Raw genomic sequence first — 15,076 nt, 5'->3', positions numbered from 1 at the left:
GGGGTTGGACTTTAAGGAATACATAATGAAGTATGAGAGGAAGTATGGGTACCTATCAGTTGGAAAGATGCAGTTACCTGCATACCTAAAATAAAATCAGGAAAGGACCCGGCAAGTCCAACAAGCTTGACCAATTTCACTTACTTACCGACCGTGTTTGAAGGATAATGGATAGGATGATTACAGAGAGAATGACATTTTATGTAGAAAGAAGAGGATTGATTTGATTTCTCCTTACCAGAATGGGTTTAGGCAATGCAGGGGAACAATGGATCCAGTCATTTAGAAATGAGTATAGCCCAAATTAATAAATAAGCCATATTGGCAGTGCTTTTTTATGTACTAGAAAAAGCATATGATATGGGTTCGAAAGAAGGATTAATGGTTCAATTATATAAAATGGAAAGTAACAGAAAGAACTTTTAATTGGATTAAAGATTTTTTATTTGATAGATCTATTGAGGTTTAGATGGGATCAGCTATCTAACAGGTATAATGTTGATAACGCAACTACTCAGATCGGCCCAATAATTCTTTCCATTATGATTAATGATGTGTATTCCAACATGAATTTGGACATAGGAAGATTGTTATTCGTCCAAGATGGGGGCTTATGGAAAAGGGGGAAGAATGTTATATTCTTTGAAGGTAAGAATAAAGCAGGAGTTAGAGTAGTTGAGAAATGGCTATGCTCATGGGGATTTAGGTTTTTAGTTGAGAATACAAAATGGATGGTATTTGCTCGGGAGAAGGTAGGAGAGGCTGATGTATATATATGATGTAGGTTTTTGGTTTTTGGGGGGTTTATTTGATACAAAGTTGACCTGGATTGATAATATAAATAAGATAGTGAAAATATGCAAGACGGTTCTAAATGTAATGAAATGCCTGACAGGATCTGAATGGGGAGCAAGTAGAAGTTCTTTGAGGAAGATGCACTGCTTTGCTTGATTGATTGTGGGAGTGTAGTATAAAGGTCAGCGGCAAAAACATTGTTAAATAAGATGAAAGTCATACAAAATCAGGCACTGAGATTATGCTGTGGGGCCATTAAGACTTATCCATAGCAGTCCAAGTGGAGATGGGAGAAATACCACTTGGCCTAAGATACAAGCAACTAATGTTGATTTATTATGTTATTGGGCAAGTCCAAAATGAAGGAGATCATCCATCTGTAAAGGCTCTTAGTCCATGCTGGGGAGAGAGTGGGAAAGTGAAGGGTGAGTGTTATGTTTGGGCCGTAAGTAAAATGGCAAAATAAATAGGATACCATGAGAAAAGATACAGCTCCATAGTACCTTACCATGTGACTCCGAAATACTGGGTTTTCTTTTGTTGAACAAGTTCTACATCTAAACATTAAGGAAAGAATACCAGACCACTTAACAGTGTATACAGTTAGCTATTAGCTGCATCGCAGTGGATAGAGCAAAGTAAGCTAAAAAAGTTTTTATGCTCAGACTCGTTATCAGCGCTGGTATCATTGCAGTCCATGTCATCCCAAAACAGCAGAATTACACTATGAAATATATGAAACACTAATCATAATATTGAGACATACAGAAACAGCAGTCCGGTTTCTGTTGATTCCTGCTGGGGCATTGAGGGGACTGAAATGGCCAACTCTCTAGCTAAAGAGGCGCTAAAACAGACCAGAATGGTGGAGGTTGATTCCAGTAAAGCTGAAGCTAAAGCTATAGTTCAGCACCATATCATGACAGCCAAAGGCATTGGGAAGCTAGTGAACCAAGGGCGTCATTTATAAAATAAAGCAAAAGTGGGAGGAATGCAAACAACAGTCAAAAAAATCCCAAAACAAACAATCCTATCAAGATTGAGGTCAGGACATACAGCTTTACATAAAACAATGCATTTAATGGGGACACGTGTGGCTTATGAGAAGAACAGGTCATCTGTCGCCGACAGAAACACTGAGAGAAAAGTTAAAGAATGAAATAAAGAAATGTGGAGTGGGAGTATTGGATCCTGATAATCAGCATTGAGGAAGGACAATTTGAAACCTTGTTTACGTTTTTAAAAGAAACAGGGTTAATAAAGATGGTTGAATGGATTTGTTTTGTTGTTGGGGAACTTTGAGCCCCATTCCGGTCCAGTAGGGGGCGGTGATGCGTCTTAACGCTGAACGTCGTAGCCATTATACTGAAAAAGAAGGAGAAGGAAGAAGAACCTGATTGTCGGATTCAACCAACATTTCGTTGAGTTGTACGGAGAAGCATCGCGTATCCGCGTTTCTCTTGCCTAGCGGAGCGTGATCCACACACAAGGTAAAGTAAGGACGGTAGTTAACTCCACGCAGCTAGCATGCCGACACCAGCACTGTCAAAACTTTTGTTATTCCTTTGATCAGGTGTTTTCATGAGAAAGCGACACAATAAAGCCTAATGTGGCTAGAAACGTTGGGGTCCAAACCTTTTGTTTCAACCCTGTCAGAGGCGTGTTTCTGACTCCAGGGACGGGTCTATGTAGATCCTAGATCTCCTCTTCAGCTTAGTGTTGTTCTGATGTATCGTTACTATTACACAATCTAAATACTGCCATTTCTCACATGTACAGATCAAGTTAGCTCTACATACAACTGGTACTGGTCTGATGCAGTATCACACTAATACACAATCTAAATACTGCCCGTTCTCACATGTACAGATTAAGGTAGCTCAACATACAACTGGTACTAGTCTAATGTAATATTACAATAATGCACAATCGAAATACTGACAGTTCTCACGTACAGGTCAAGGTAGCTCAAAATACAACTGGTACTAGTTTGATGTAGTATTACACTAATACACCATCGAAATACTGCCAGTCCTAAGTTTTTATGTAGCTCTTGACTCTACATATAACTGGTACTAGTCCGATGTAGTAACATTATCAAATCTAAATACTGCCAGTTCTAACCTTCACAGAGCTATGTCACAGCTCTTCTCATAGACATAAGTCCAAGTAGTTGGACCAAACTGTTGACTTGATCATGCTGTTCAACATAGTTCATTTTGTATTGATAATTCTGGTGTTATGTTTTGTGTTTTATTAAGTTGTAAGCACTGTATTAATCTCATATCTGAGCAGTGTTATCCATTAGGGTTATTATCGATTAAATGAAAAGACTCTTTCACCTTATGAATTGTGTTTGTGTTTTCACAGTCGAGATGGATCCTTCTCTGTTGAGAGAGAGGGAGCTCTTCAAGAAGAGAGCTCTCTCCACCCCGGCGGTGGAGAAGAGACACGCCGCCGAGTCCAGCTCACACAAGAAGAAGAAGTCCAAAGCTGATAAAGAGGGTTCGTCGGGCTCAAAACAAGGTGGAGGTAAGCACATGTCATTCCTAGCTTCATTTATTTTCTGTTCTGTTTTGGTGCAGCCTATTTCCTGGTGCTGTTCATCCACCTGGACAGAATATGTCTTGCTCTGTGGCTTCAAGAGAGTGAGTCTGGTGTGGCAGACTTATGTGTTTCAGTATTCTCTAGTTCTGTATACTACTTGTCTCCGGTATTCAATAGGCGTACATTACGCGGCAGGGGGATGCAATTGAGCTATTATGCTCATTGTGTTACAATTTACTGAACCTCTTAATTTAATTGCTAATGGCCTTTAATAGCCAGGACCTATATGGGAGAGGGTAGATCATGTATGATGACGTACATACATCACACAAATATTTTCTGCTGCCCAAATAACATCAAGTCGTGGTCTTGGGAATATGATTTAGCCATGTTGTCTATTTAGTGCATGTACATCAAAGCGTGACCCTCTTTCGGTACTGGTGCATTCTGCTGTACGAGTTTACAATGCTAATGGGTTGCTTTTTTCCATTATAATATAGTCCATGTTCATCCAACCCACTTAGGTTTTACTATTAGGACATTATGGGATTGTGTTTTTATTATTTAGGAAGAAGGGGAAAAAAATGTGATCATTTACAAAGTGATCATTTTACCATTTATTGGACATGTTGTGTTAAGGCATATTAACACATAGTGTGCTTAAAAGGATTATAGCTACTTGCATCACTGTGCAGATGGGTTCACTGGCCAGCACACAGTGATGCAAATCAATACGTATTTACCACATTGGCAAGTCAATAATGAGAATACTGGAGTAAACAAATCCACCTAAGACAATTATATTATATATTTTTTCTGTTTTCTGTTGTTCATGGTTGTTGTCAATACAGTCCATAGAGTGATGCCACTTGAATGATTTCCCCTAAACACACAAGGGGTTCTCTAAGGGTACTTTTTCCCAAGGTGTTCTGTAGTGTCTCAAAATGTTAGGGGCACATGAAGAAAAGAAGGGGCACACAAGATGTTTGTGTCATTGAATGTATTTGCCCACTGCAAGGTCCATTCCCTAAAGTTATAATACTTTTGTCTCTTTATAATAATGTAAATAATAATAAATTAAACAAAAGTACAAAATATACTTTATCACAACAAATCGTCCTAAATTGTATTTTGGGAGCAGATCTCTATTTGTAGTTGCATATAAGTGAAGAGAATGGGCTTCAGTGTGGAGCCCTGAACACACACACACACACACACACACACACACACACACACACACACACACACACACACACACACACACACACACACACACACACACACACACACACACACACACACACACACACACACACACAATGATCCCATTTGACAGGAGATTTGCCAAATCTAAAGAATGTTTAGCATGTGGTAAAAGTTCTCTATCATCCTGTGAAATGGATGTTTAATAATGCTGTTGATCAATACAAAATGAATTCATTGTGTTAAAGCAACCGAGGTGGAGTCTTTGTATTAATATTTTCTATTTCATGTACACCAATTTGATGGCTCTTAGTTGTTATTACGGTAAAGGTAAAATAGCTCTTTGGGGCTGCGCTTGCGTCTGACATGACATGGTGTTCAGAGGTGCAGCGTTAGCTTTCTTCTGAGGGAGATAACAATCTGTAAATTACCATGCACAATGCATAGGCATCAACTCTTTATATCCATTGACTACAGTCTCTGTCTCATCTGCCCATTTGCTTGCATCGCGCTGCACCCCATGTCAGCGACGTGCTCTTAGTGTACTACGAACCGCTTCATATGTCCTTTGGGGACGGCCTTGAATGCTGTAGTAATGGACGGTTGAGAGCTCCTGCCTCCGGCCCGCCTTACATCCGCCTCCACCTCCCCTTCCCCCCCTACCCCCGACTCCTCCTCGCCTCCACCTCTCCCTCGCCCTACACCACCTCCGTCTGGGACACGTAGCCCGGGCAGTGGCAGCCACTGCAGGAGGCTGGGCTCTCCTCGCGGAGCTGCTGGTGGGTCTTGCCCTTGGCACAGCAGCCACAGTCCAGCAGCTCGTAGAGCACGGCCAGCACGGCCAGGGAGATGACGGTGAGGATGAAGAGCAGCAGGATGACGAAGCAGGCCACGTTCCAGCCGTCGTGGAAGGGGTAGACCTCCTGCACCTGCATGGAGACCCGGGAGAGCAGGGCCACCCCTGGCGGCCACGAGAGACCGCCGGGTAGGGCCGTGGCGTTGGCGGCTGTGCTGGTGAAAACGGTGGTGCTGTTGGCCATGGCGGTCTGTAGGGGAAGAGGCGCGCAGGTTGTTACTTGTCGGGAGTTTGCGACTTGACCTGTTTTTAATTGGAAGGCCACAGCATGAGGGAACTGTAGAGCGTGTTGGGAGCTTCGAGGGAAGGTGTTTGTGGTTCGGCCACCGGAGGATGGAAATTCAAAGTAAAAGCGGTTATGAGAGTGGCACGATAAATGGATCTCTTCAGTGAAGGGAGATTTTAGTAGAATTGATTAACATTATATTCATGACAGGACCAAACAAAAAGTAACCGCGCACAAATTTGCTTAAGGAACTGTTGGACTTTCAGAGAGATGTCACCCAAGAGTTTTGCTTTATAAGTCAACTGTAATTATGATCAAATGCATATCGTGCCATATCATACCATAGGCTGGATTTAAAAATAATAATAATAATTCTACGTATATTAGTTGTTTGTATAGTATGATACTTAAACCGCACGTCACAGCAGGAGACACGATAACCGCTTAAAGAACATATAACTCACATTCCCTATCCTTCATAATGTCAATCTGTCTTGTTGGATGAAGCTAGCTGCAGAGCAAACGTCCTGATCTGCTCTATAACATGCAGTCCTTTGTGGTGGCCAGCTCAGCTCATGTCCCGGGGCGAACCACTTCCCACCAAGCCACCCTCATAGCTAAAGCCTTGACAGGAGCTTCCTCCACTTTGCTGTGACATCACAGGACGTTCTTCCCCCCTGTTGTTGAAGAGTTCATGCCTTCAAGCAGAGATTGAACAATCACCTCCTCAAGATCGGACTGCATCCTAAAGCAAAAGGGCTTCAGACGTACACCAATCATGCTTGTATATAGTCCTGAGTAGCTGCACATCAGCGATTGGCTGTCTGAATTGTTTTCATAAACCTTGCGTCTGCAAAGGCACACAAGAAGAAAATACAATGAGAACCCTTGAGGATAATTTAACGATGATTGTCAGGTGTCTAGATTTATTTATGTTGTATTCAATGCTACTGTCTCAGGCGGAAAGAAATGAGGTCTGGACAGGCTTGAAGTGAGAAAGCAGCAAGCCTGTCTGAGTGGCCCCCCCTTGAGTCCTCGCATCCACCCACCACACGCACTCCCCACTCCAACAGCCTCTTCACAGCCGGCGGAGAAGCTACATGGCCTCTCTCTTCTCTTTCTCTCTATCAAATAATGTAAACAACAGACAGGGATGCCTAAGACAGAAGGATAGAAGCAACAACAATTTGGGGAATTTAAATTGGAAATTGATTCCGAATCATAGAAGATGAGAATCGTGATTCTTGCGTTAATTGTTATATTTATTTCCCACCATTCAAACTGGCTCTGGCCTCTGAAACATGTTGACGACACACACACTTCAGAAGAAGTGACTAGCGTAGTCAACTGACCCACTTTGCTTGAGTGGGTCGAACAGGAAAAGGAGGATGGGGAGGACCAGTTAGTGAGGTGGGTTAGCTTTTCCTGTTGTATTATTATTTTTTTCTCTTAAGAGTTTGCCTGTAGCATTAGCTAATTTCCAGCATGTGCATTAGAAATTGATGCATACCTTAAAGTGTGTGCGTGCGTACGCCCACCCGCCCGCCCGCATGCGGCTGCTTTGATAATTGAATTTATCCCGGCACCATGACGACAGGCTCCCTTCCACCCACCTAGTATGTCTCTCCAGGCTTTCCCCCGTTCCCCATCAGCCCCCCCTCCCTGCTCTCCCGATGAGCATCAAAACACAAGGACATATTGGGGCTATCTGCAGCATCTGCTCTCCCTGGCCTCGTGAAGTCCCACCTCAGCTCTACTACTTAAGGTGGAATGGCAGTGCAGGTCATTCTGACTGCACAGGGGGACTTCCCTTCTACACACACACACACACACACATACTATACACACATGGCTATGTGTTGGGCTTCATGCATTGGTCAGCCCCGTATTGATTTTAGCTTGGATCTCAAGCATCCTGCTGGAAAAACGACACACTTCAACGCAGATGACAAGGCTTGTTATTTTGAGTAGGATTATGTAAACATATAGTACATGCTACTACATTAAGTCTTCTTCCAAGTTGAGTAATAGAGTGAGGATGGCTTGTGCTCATTTAATGATCGGAAAGGATGTGACTTGTAAGAAGAGCTGTGTAAGAAGCATGACGTCTACACACAGATTGAATTCAGCCTGAATCATTCATGTATTCCGCTTACACTGATCACATACTAATACGCCAACAATGACAGTGCGCCTAATACACAGACTCACCTGTGTATCGGTGCTTCTCTCTCACAAAGGATGATCTCTCCTCTGGTTTGCTCCACCTTTTGCTCTTTTCTTCTGCTCGCCCCCGACACACTCCTCCCGCTCTCAGGCGCTCTCAGGCACTATTCGGCTCGCGCTGCCACTCCTTGCAGCTCTCTGCGTCTCAACCTAACGGAGCAGATGCTCCCTGCTCTATCATTGGTTATGGTTAAGAGCTGCTCCTGCATCATTAGCCAGCTGCCTCTTCAATCAAATCCCATGTCCCGCCCCTTGAGCTCGACATGGCCAACAGAAGCTCCCGCCCACACACACATGAATCATTCAGTAGTCTGTGCCAATCGGCAGGTGTGATTGGCCCGAGGCAAAGCACATAGTCTGCAGGAGGGCAGCATCTTGATTTGGACTCCAGTGGCGAGTTCACTAGGATGACAGAAGTGGCTTGTGATGGCTTGTTTTGGTACACACTGTATGTTTGTGTCTGCATGTGGTTCTGTCTGTACAATGAAAAATATATAAACATAGTTATTTGCTATACCCAATAATAACTTTACTTCTTATCCATCCCTTTTTCCAAGAAACTGCATTTTTATTTGAAAATAGTTACATTATACACACAATTAGGGGGAATGTGTACAGTCCTGACACAGGTTGACCTTCAAAATCATTGAAATGTTTTAATAAATGCATGCATTCTTCTGCAAATGTGTGTTAAAGACCACAGGTTTTAACCCCAAGTTATTTAATTTGTGGGTGGAAGTATGTACCACATTGAAAATGCATTATTTTCAATATTTTGAATTTTGTAATGAAACTTTTTCACGGAGACCAAAAACAAACACAGCTGAAGGTAAGCTGGAGCCAGAGGGAATGACAATTAGAATGGGAATGTCAAGCCTTGTTGTGGAAAACCTTCTAACTGACAGGAGGGATGGGACGCCGCAGCCACAGCATTTCTTTATCATCTTTCCGAGGTGGAGGAAACTGCCTACTATAGAGGACCGAGGACATGGAAAGATGAATCAATGTTTAATTTGCCTCAAGGCTCTCATTCTTGTCAGTGCGATTCCACTTGCCATTACAATTTCACTCTAGCATTTGTCATGCCTTCAGTTTCTTAATGTTCAAATCTGTATCTGCACATTGCATCACTAGAACAGGTCCAGTGGTTATTCCAAGTTGACAAAATGTAAATCATTTCGAAAACTGATTTGCTACATACTTGCCCCTAATGAATTCCAAACAGCAACTTGTAGATGTTAAACCTCTTGTATAATCCCTTCTGTTTTATACATTCAACTTGACGATATTAAACCTCTTGTATGATCCCTTCTGTTTTATAGATTCCAGTAATGGCAGCTTTAACCTCAAAGCCCTCAGTGGAAGTTCTGGGTACAAGTTTGGCTGCCTGGCCAAGATCGTCAACTACATGAAGGTCATACTTCTAACGCTTTGAATGTATACTTAATTGATCATCTGTTTATTGTCTTTCAAGTTCAGGATATGCAGGATTTTAAATTGAATAAATCCCATGGCTCCAGTTCTCTTAAAGGAAACGTTTGGGGGCTTGGGGACAGCAATATTTGACATCGGTTCAGAATTGAGGAAGAACGTTAAGCTGCAATTTGTGAAACGTGACGCGATATAACACTTTGGGGCAGCACATCCCATAATTGCGGGTCTTCTAATAGTGCTTGGTTTGGCACTGACATGCTCCGATTTGCTTGTGTTTGATAATATCTGACAACTTTATCAAACGGATCCCAATACAAGGGTTGCTTATCCCTGGCTTGATCCGGTGTGTTCGTTATTGTGCATAAGCAAGTCTCGATCACATTGAAGTCTCGCTCAATACTGGCATTAGACCAATGTCTAAGGTGTGTATGTAAAGAAATCCCTGCGTCTTCCTTCAATGCGTGGCCAAAGGGGCCAGTAATGAAAAGGACGTACTGATTCTTACGAAAAACTGATTCTTTTATTGCACATGATTTTGTTATGCTAAATCTATTATTTTAGTCTTTACAGCCTGACATTTTTACATCCCGTCATCTTCAGTGTTTTAGGATCAAAACAAAATGCTTTTCTCTTGTTGTGTGAAGTCTATGAGTCACTCCTGTCCTCTTTGTAACATTTGGTGCATGATAACAGCTTGTGTATCACTCTGATGCTCTGTTTGAAGTGATCTCCCCGAACCGTACTGCCTAGCTGACTCATCCTCTCCTGCCTTGATTACAGCTCTCACTTTGACACTACTAAATGCTCTTTCCAATCCTTTTGAAAATATCTCACCATTTGAGTTTTTAAAATGTTATGCTTTCTAACCAAGGTTGCACATTTCTCTGTTACTCAAATACTGTCAAGATAGATTAGAACACCTGTCATGTTCTAACTTTATATGCAATCTTTTTTCAACCCTTCAACCCAATCTTTTTAACCACCACATTAAACACTAAAACCAAATGCATGATTTTAATGTTGCCCTTGTTGTTCTGTCTATTTCTGTCCACTCTTAGACGAGGCATCAGAGGGGGGACACACACTTCCTCACCCTGGAAGAAATCCTTGATGAAACCAAGCTGTTGGACATTGGCATGAAGCAGAAACAATGGCTTATGTCTGAGGTGTGTGCGTGCACGTGCGTGTCATGAATCATCAAAGACAAAACAGCATACATGACAAAGGGATAGCGTTGGAAAGGTTGAAATTATTATCAGTCATTTTAAACCAAGAACATGGTTGCAACAAAATGAAATCAACCCATGACCTTGGATTGTGAGACTCATCCCCCAGTTTCCCTATGCCAATGCTAGGCCTTAGCCAACAACCCAAAGATCGACTCGCGAGACGGGAAGTACGCCTTCAAGCCCAAGTACAGCCTCAAGGACAAGAAGGCCCTGCTTAGGCTGCTGGACAAACACGACCAGCTGGGCCTTGGAGGAATCCTGCTTGACGATGTGGAGGAGGGGCTCCCCAACTCTGCCAAGGCCATAAAGGTACCCTGAGCCCCCTTGTGTATAATGTACGTCATGCATCCGGCCTTTAGCAAAGGCAGGTGCATAGGCTTCAGAGGAGATACGGCTGTGTTCAGGCAGCCTGGTAACCCAGAGCAGTTGGTAGCTGTGTCTGTTAAAAAAATACGAATGAATAGGCTGGTAGAATTGTCTAACCAGTCTGATAAACCCATTGTGCCCCTCTACAAAATGATCTCATGTTTATATGAAGATATATAAACCATCTTGTATCATTATTGTAGAATTTTTATACAGCCTTTCTACATTGACAACAAACAACGAAAATCAAACTATTAAATGTAACTCTATTTTTCAACTGGCAATAAAAACCCAACAGACTCGCTATTCAACTCACTAGTGTGAAGTCCCCTCCAGAGTGTTTCCACTCTCTGCTAGCGATGCCCGTAAACTGACTTCCAACTGACAGACGTCACACAGGCGACATGGTCTGAATCTCTGAATGTTATAAACGTTCTACAAGAGGTCCCTTTTCATTAAAGTATGTATAAATGATGTCCCTCAGACATTGGGAGATATGATCACCTTTGTGACCAGACCAGACAAGAAGAAGGTCTTGTTCTACAACGACAAACACTGCCAGTTCCTGGTCGATGAAGGTGAGCATCCGCTTGATTTTATTTCTCAACTGTTATATAAACGTTAATCGAATTTCCCCTTGTTTGTTGCCCAAAATAGCAAGCCAGTGTACTATACATTGCAACCACTAGCTAATGAAATCATGAAGGATCAATACACATTCCTCCAACATTTGGCCATCTCCCAAGGGCAGGTCTTCCTGTTTACAATTAAGATCATGCAACCATGCACTTCTGAAAACCTTACTGTCTAAAGTGCTTTGCACATGTTGTCGAAGTGTGGGGTAAAATCTCAGACTGTATATGATCCTTCTACACAATGGCATTCACACCTGTTCCCTGTGTCCATCTCAAAAGAGTTTCAGAAGCTGTGGCGGAGTGTTCCCGTGGACTCAATCGATGAAGAGAAGATAGAGGAGTACCTGAAGAAACAAGGCATCTCCTCAATGCAGGAGACGGGTCCAAAGAAAGTGGTCAGTGTTCCTTCTGTCTACCATACCATATAGCTGTTCCTCTCCATAAAATATTTTAGACAATGAATTCGCCTCTCCATAACATGGATGCACTTCTCCATGACATAACATAAAATTTGAGTTGAGCTTTGAGTCTTAATCAATTGCATTTATGTGCCTATACTTGGGTGTTTGGATGTGACACTAAAGTGCTTTGGTTTCCATGTGCAGTTACCAGTGCAGAAGAGGAAAAAGCCTGGTGGACAGAAGAAGAGTCGCTTCAAGACTCACAACCACCATTTGGCTGGAGTGCTGGAGGACTACTCAGAGGGTGTGCCAGTGAAGAAGGGACAGAACTAGCGCTGGCTGGCCAGAGAGCAAGAAGGCCGGAGCTTTAGCCCAAGGGATATTGGCCTTATGCGCCTCTACAACCCAGACTGTTGAATTGTTCTGAAGTGTTGGTTGGTGGTTTTATTGTTACTTTGAGTTTATTCTTTATTTTGAATTATCAAAGTTCCCGATTGCACTTATCGATCCCATCATTGCTTCAATGATCGTCGATAATGGACTCAAAGGATTGGATTGTGTTAGCTCTCCACACAAGACTTACTGCATAACTACTTTCCTCATTGGGATACTCCAATGACTTCATAGTAAAAACACAAACCAGAATACTATGGAGTTGAATTGTGGTTGACACTGCAGTGGTTAGAAAAGTCAAAAGCTCAGAAAGGTCAAATGTTCAAAGGACACGGGGACCAATTTGTTGTAAAAACTAGTTTAAGTATGCTGCATACTACACTTAAGTACTGACCATTTGTTTCATTTTGGAATTTGTATGCTTCAGATAAAGGCAACTGCTCATATGGGCTTATGTTTCATTTTACTGCATGACCTTGTTGAAGAAGCCAATAATAACACCACTTACCTCCCTCATACAACCCAGGAGATATTCAACATGTAACACTTCAAGCTGTACCGTTACCCTTCAAAAATAGGATCTTAATTGTTTGAAAATGTGCTTTAACTTTCGTTAACCGCTTCATAGCTTAAACTGCAGTAATTTATCTCTATGAAATAAAACCAAACCAAATTTTAAGCATTTAATTAGATGTATAAAATCTAAGGCATTGGAAGTGAAATTTCTAGTCAAACAAGTAGAAAATATTTGTTATAGCATTAACAGAAGAGCATCAACTACCAAAGCAGCCTGAATTTTCAGTACTATATACATTTGCACTTTGGGGAATTTAAGAAGCCTGTTATAGTTTTATAAATAGATCCGACATTCCTAGTAGTTTGTTTTAGCTAGGGTTCTGGCTAGCCTTCACGGTTTTCTTTAAGTGGTGGTAGTTGGGCAGAATCTTCATCAAAAAGTCCAACTGGAGGGTCTGGGGCTGTAGAGGAGGAAATATGAACAGAATGTTGACGTACAGCGCATACATCCATCGCAAAACAAATGGAAACCCAAAACATTGGCGATTCTTTTTTGGCGCGTTTCAAGAAAAACTGATACTTTTGTGTTGAATCACTGCATAAACAAACATTCAAATCCACTTTGTTGCCTCATACTTGGTATACACACAGTATCATTGCAGTTTTCATAAGGAAATGCATATAGCGGGCCCCTTCAAATAACTGATTACTAGACAATGGAAGGTGGTTAAAAAGTACAGTAATTTGTCCTCAGCCATCCTCACGGGTAACCGTGTGGGTCTCCATAGTGACTTTACTTCACAAATGATCATACAGCGCTGGGGAGACCCATATGTGGCAAGTCTTTATATTACTTCCCAGGGTATTAATTAAGTAGACGTTAAAGACTTAAGACATCCACACAAATGTGAAGAATCTAAAAAGGAGATGCATAGGATAATAGGATGGGATACCTGTGGTCTCTCAGTTTGAACCCTCCTCAGACACCCAGAGCCATAGAGGACCGTGTTATCAGGGATGACCTCACAGGTGTTAACTTGGCAGAATGCACCGATGATGCATCCACTGGTAAGGATAACATTTCTACCCACGTCAGCTAGACACCAGGAAAGAAGAAAATGTAGTCAATGTCAAATATTACATCCAAATGTTTATATTTGACTTTTCCTTCCACTTTACACACCTTTAGATTCGATGACGTTGTTGTCCCCAATTTTCAGGGCTTGAGATACTACGGGTGATTGGTTAAGGTAAACTTCACTCATCTAGGATAACTCACAATTTTTGAAGGCTGCACAACCTAAACATGTATTGGTATTGTGAATTCAAAAGGTTTTGGGTCCAGGATTTGGTCCCTCTATGATAACATAAAAGGATACCACATCCAACCTCGAAAACATTGTTAATACCGATGGTCATGGTCTTTGGTTCAACTCCCTCAGAGTCAGGTGTGATATTTTCTGGGTAACTAATGGACGACCAAGGAAATCAAACGGAGTAAGTAGGCATCGAAGGGCATGTAGAAGGATGAAGATATGCATGCACCATACCAATACTGGCTAGACAAGTCGACAACACAAATACAACAAATTACCTATTAATAATCAGAGCCTGCTCCTCTATCAAGTTCCCTTCCCCGATCACGATGGGCCCGGCTTCAGCAATGATCCGTGCTTTGGGGTGGACCACTGTCCTAGGTCCTACGGACACAAGACAATACATCTCACTGTGGTTCATTTTTTAAATTGTGGTAGGGATCATAAAGCAAGATAAGCACAAAAATAAATGAAGGTACAATGCCCATTACCAATCGTAACATCTCCTCTGATTTCACTTTCGACACACACAACTGCTCCAGCAGCTATTTTGACGCTATGGAATAGAGAAAGACATTGTGGGGGTTAGATTATGTGGAAAGACCATGAAAGTTTTGGCTAATGCTACCGTTGCACACTTAGCTAGTGGAGCTAACTTAAGGTTACTTTAGCCAAAGAAACGTTTATCGATGTCAGACTTTTCAGTCTGTCAAAAGTATTCCAACGAATAATTGTAGCGATAGTTATGGAGAATAAGTTACCTTTTCTGTATGTTTTGTTTATCTGTCATAGTGAAAGATTCAGGGAGGAGCACTCGGATATAGATGTATATTTCTCTACACCGTAGCTTGTGCGCATGCGTTAGACTTCAGCCCTTTTGAAGCAACTGTTCACACGAATATTTGCTGAAAATTTTAAATATGTATAAATATA

The 15,076-nt window shown here is 41.9% G+C and overlaps 3 protein-coding genes across 3 annotated transcripts; 1 reads left to right on the top strand and 2 right to left on the bottom strand.

Annotated features, from left to right (window-relative positions):
• Positions 1–2,087: 2,087 nt before the first annotated feature.
• gtf2e2 (general transcription factor IIE, polypeptide 2, beta) lies at positions 2,088–12,760 on the top strand. Its single transcript, XM_030350654.1, has 8 exons — positions 2,088–2,285; positions 3,166–3,327; positions 9,176–9,267; positions 10,346–10,453; positions 10,643–10,825; positions 11,367–11,460; positions 11,797–11,912; positions 12,123–12,760. The coding sequence occupies exons 2-8, from the start codon at positions 3,171–3,173 to the stop codon at positions 12,249–12,251; spliced, it is 879 nt and encodes a 292-aa protein (XP_030206514.1). The 5' UTR covers positions 2,088–2,285; positions 3,166–3,170; the 3' UTR covers positions 12,252–12,760.
• Positions 3,947–8,006, bottom strand: smim18 (small integral membrane protein 18). The gene is made up of 2 exons (XM_030350656.1): positions 7,839–8,006; positions 3,947–5,591 (listed from the first exon to the last, which is right to left on the bottom strand). Exon 2 carries the CDS (start codon positions 5,583–5,585, stop codon positions 5,244–5,246), a length of 342 nt encoding a protein of 113 aa, XP_030206516.1. The 5' UTR covers positions 5,586–5,591; positions 7,839–8,006; the 3' UTR covers positions 3,947–5,243.
• Positions 12,761–12,980: 220 nt separating the features above from the next.
• Positions 12,981–15,043, bottom strand: LOC115539830 (dynactin subunit 6). The gene is made up of 7 exons (XM_030350655.1): positions 14,905–15,043; positions 14,635–14,699; positions 14,422–14,527; positions 14,207–14,295; positions 14,011–14,058; positions 13,781–13,923; positions 12,981–13,288 (listed from the first exon to the last, which is right to left on the bottom strand). The coding sequence occupies exons 1-7, from the start codon at positions 14,931–14,933 to the stop codon at positions 13,196–13,198; spliced, it is 573 nt and encodes a 190-aa protein (XP_030206515.1). The 5' UTR covers positions 14,934–15,043; the 3' UTR covers positions 12,981–13,195.
• Between the last annotated feature and the right edge of the window lie 33 nt (positions 15,044–15,076).

The sequence above is a fragment of the Gadus morhua genome, chromosome 3, assembly GCF_902167405.1.
Source record: "Gadus morhua chromosome 3, gadMor3.0, whole genome shotgun sequence".
NCBI classification, from domain to species: domain Eukaryota; kingdom Metazoa; phylum Chordata; class Actinopteri; order Gadiformes; family Gadidae; genus Gadus; species Gadus morhua.
This window is presented reverse-complemented; position numbering and strand designations above follow the sequence as displayed.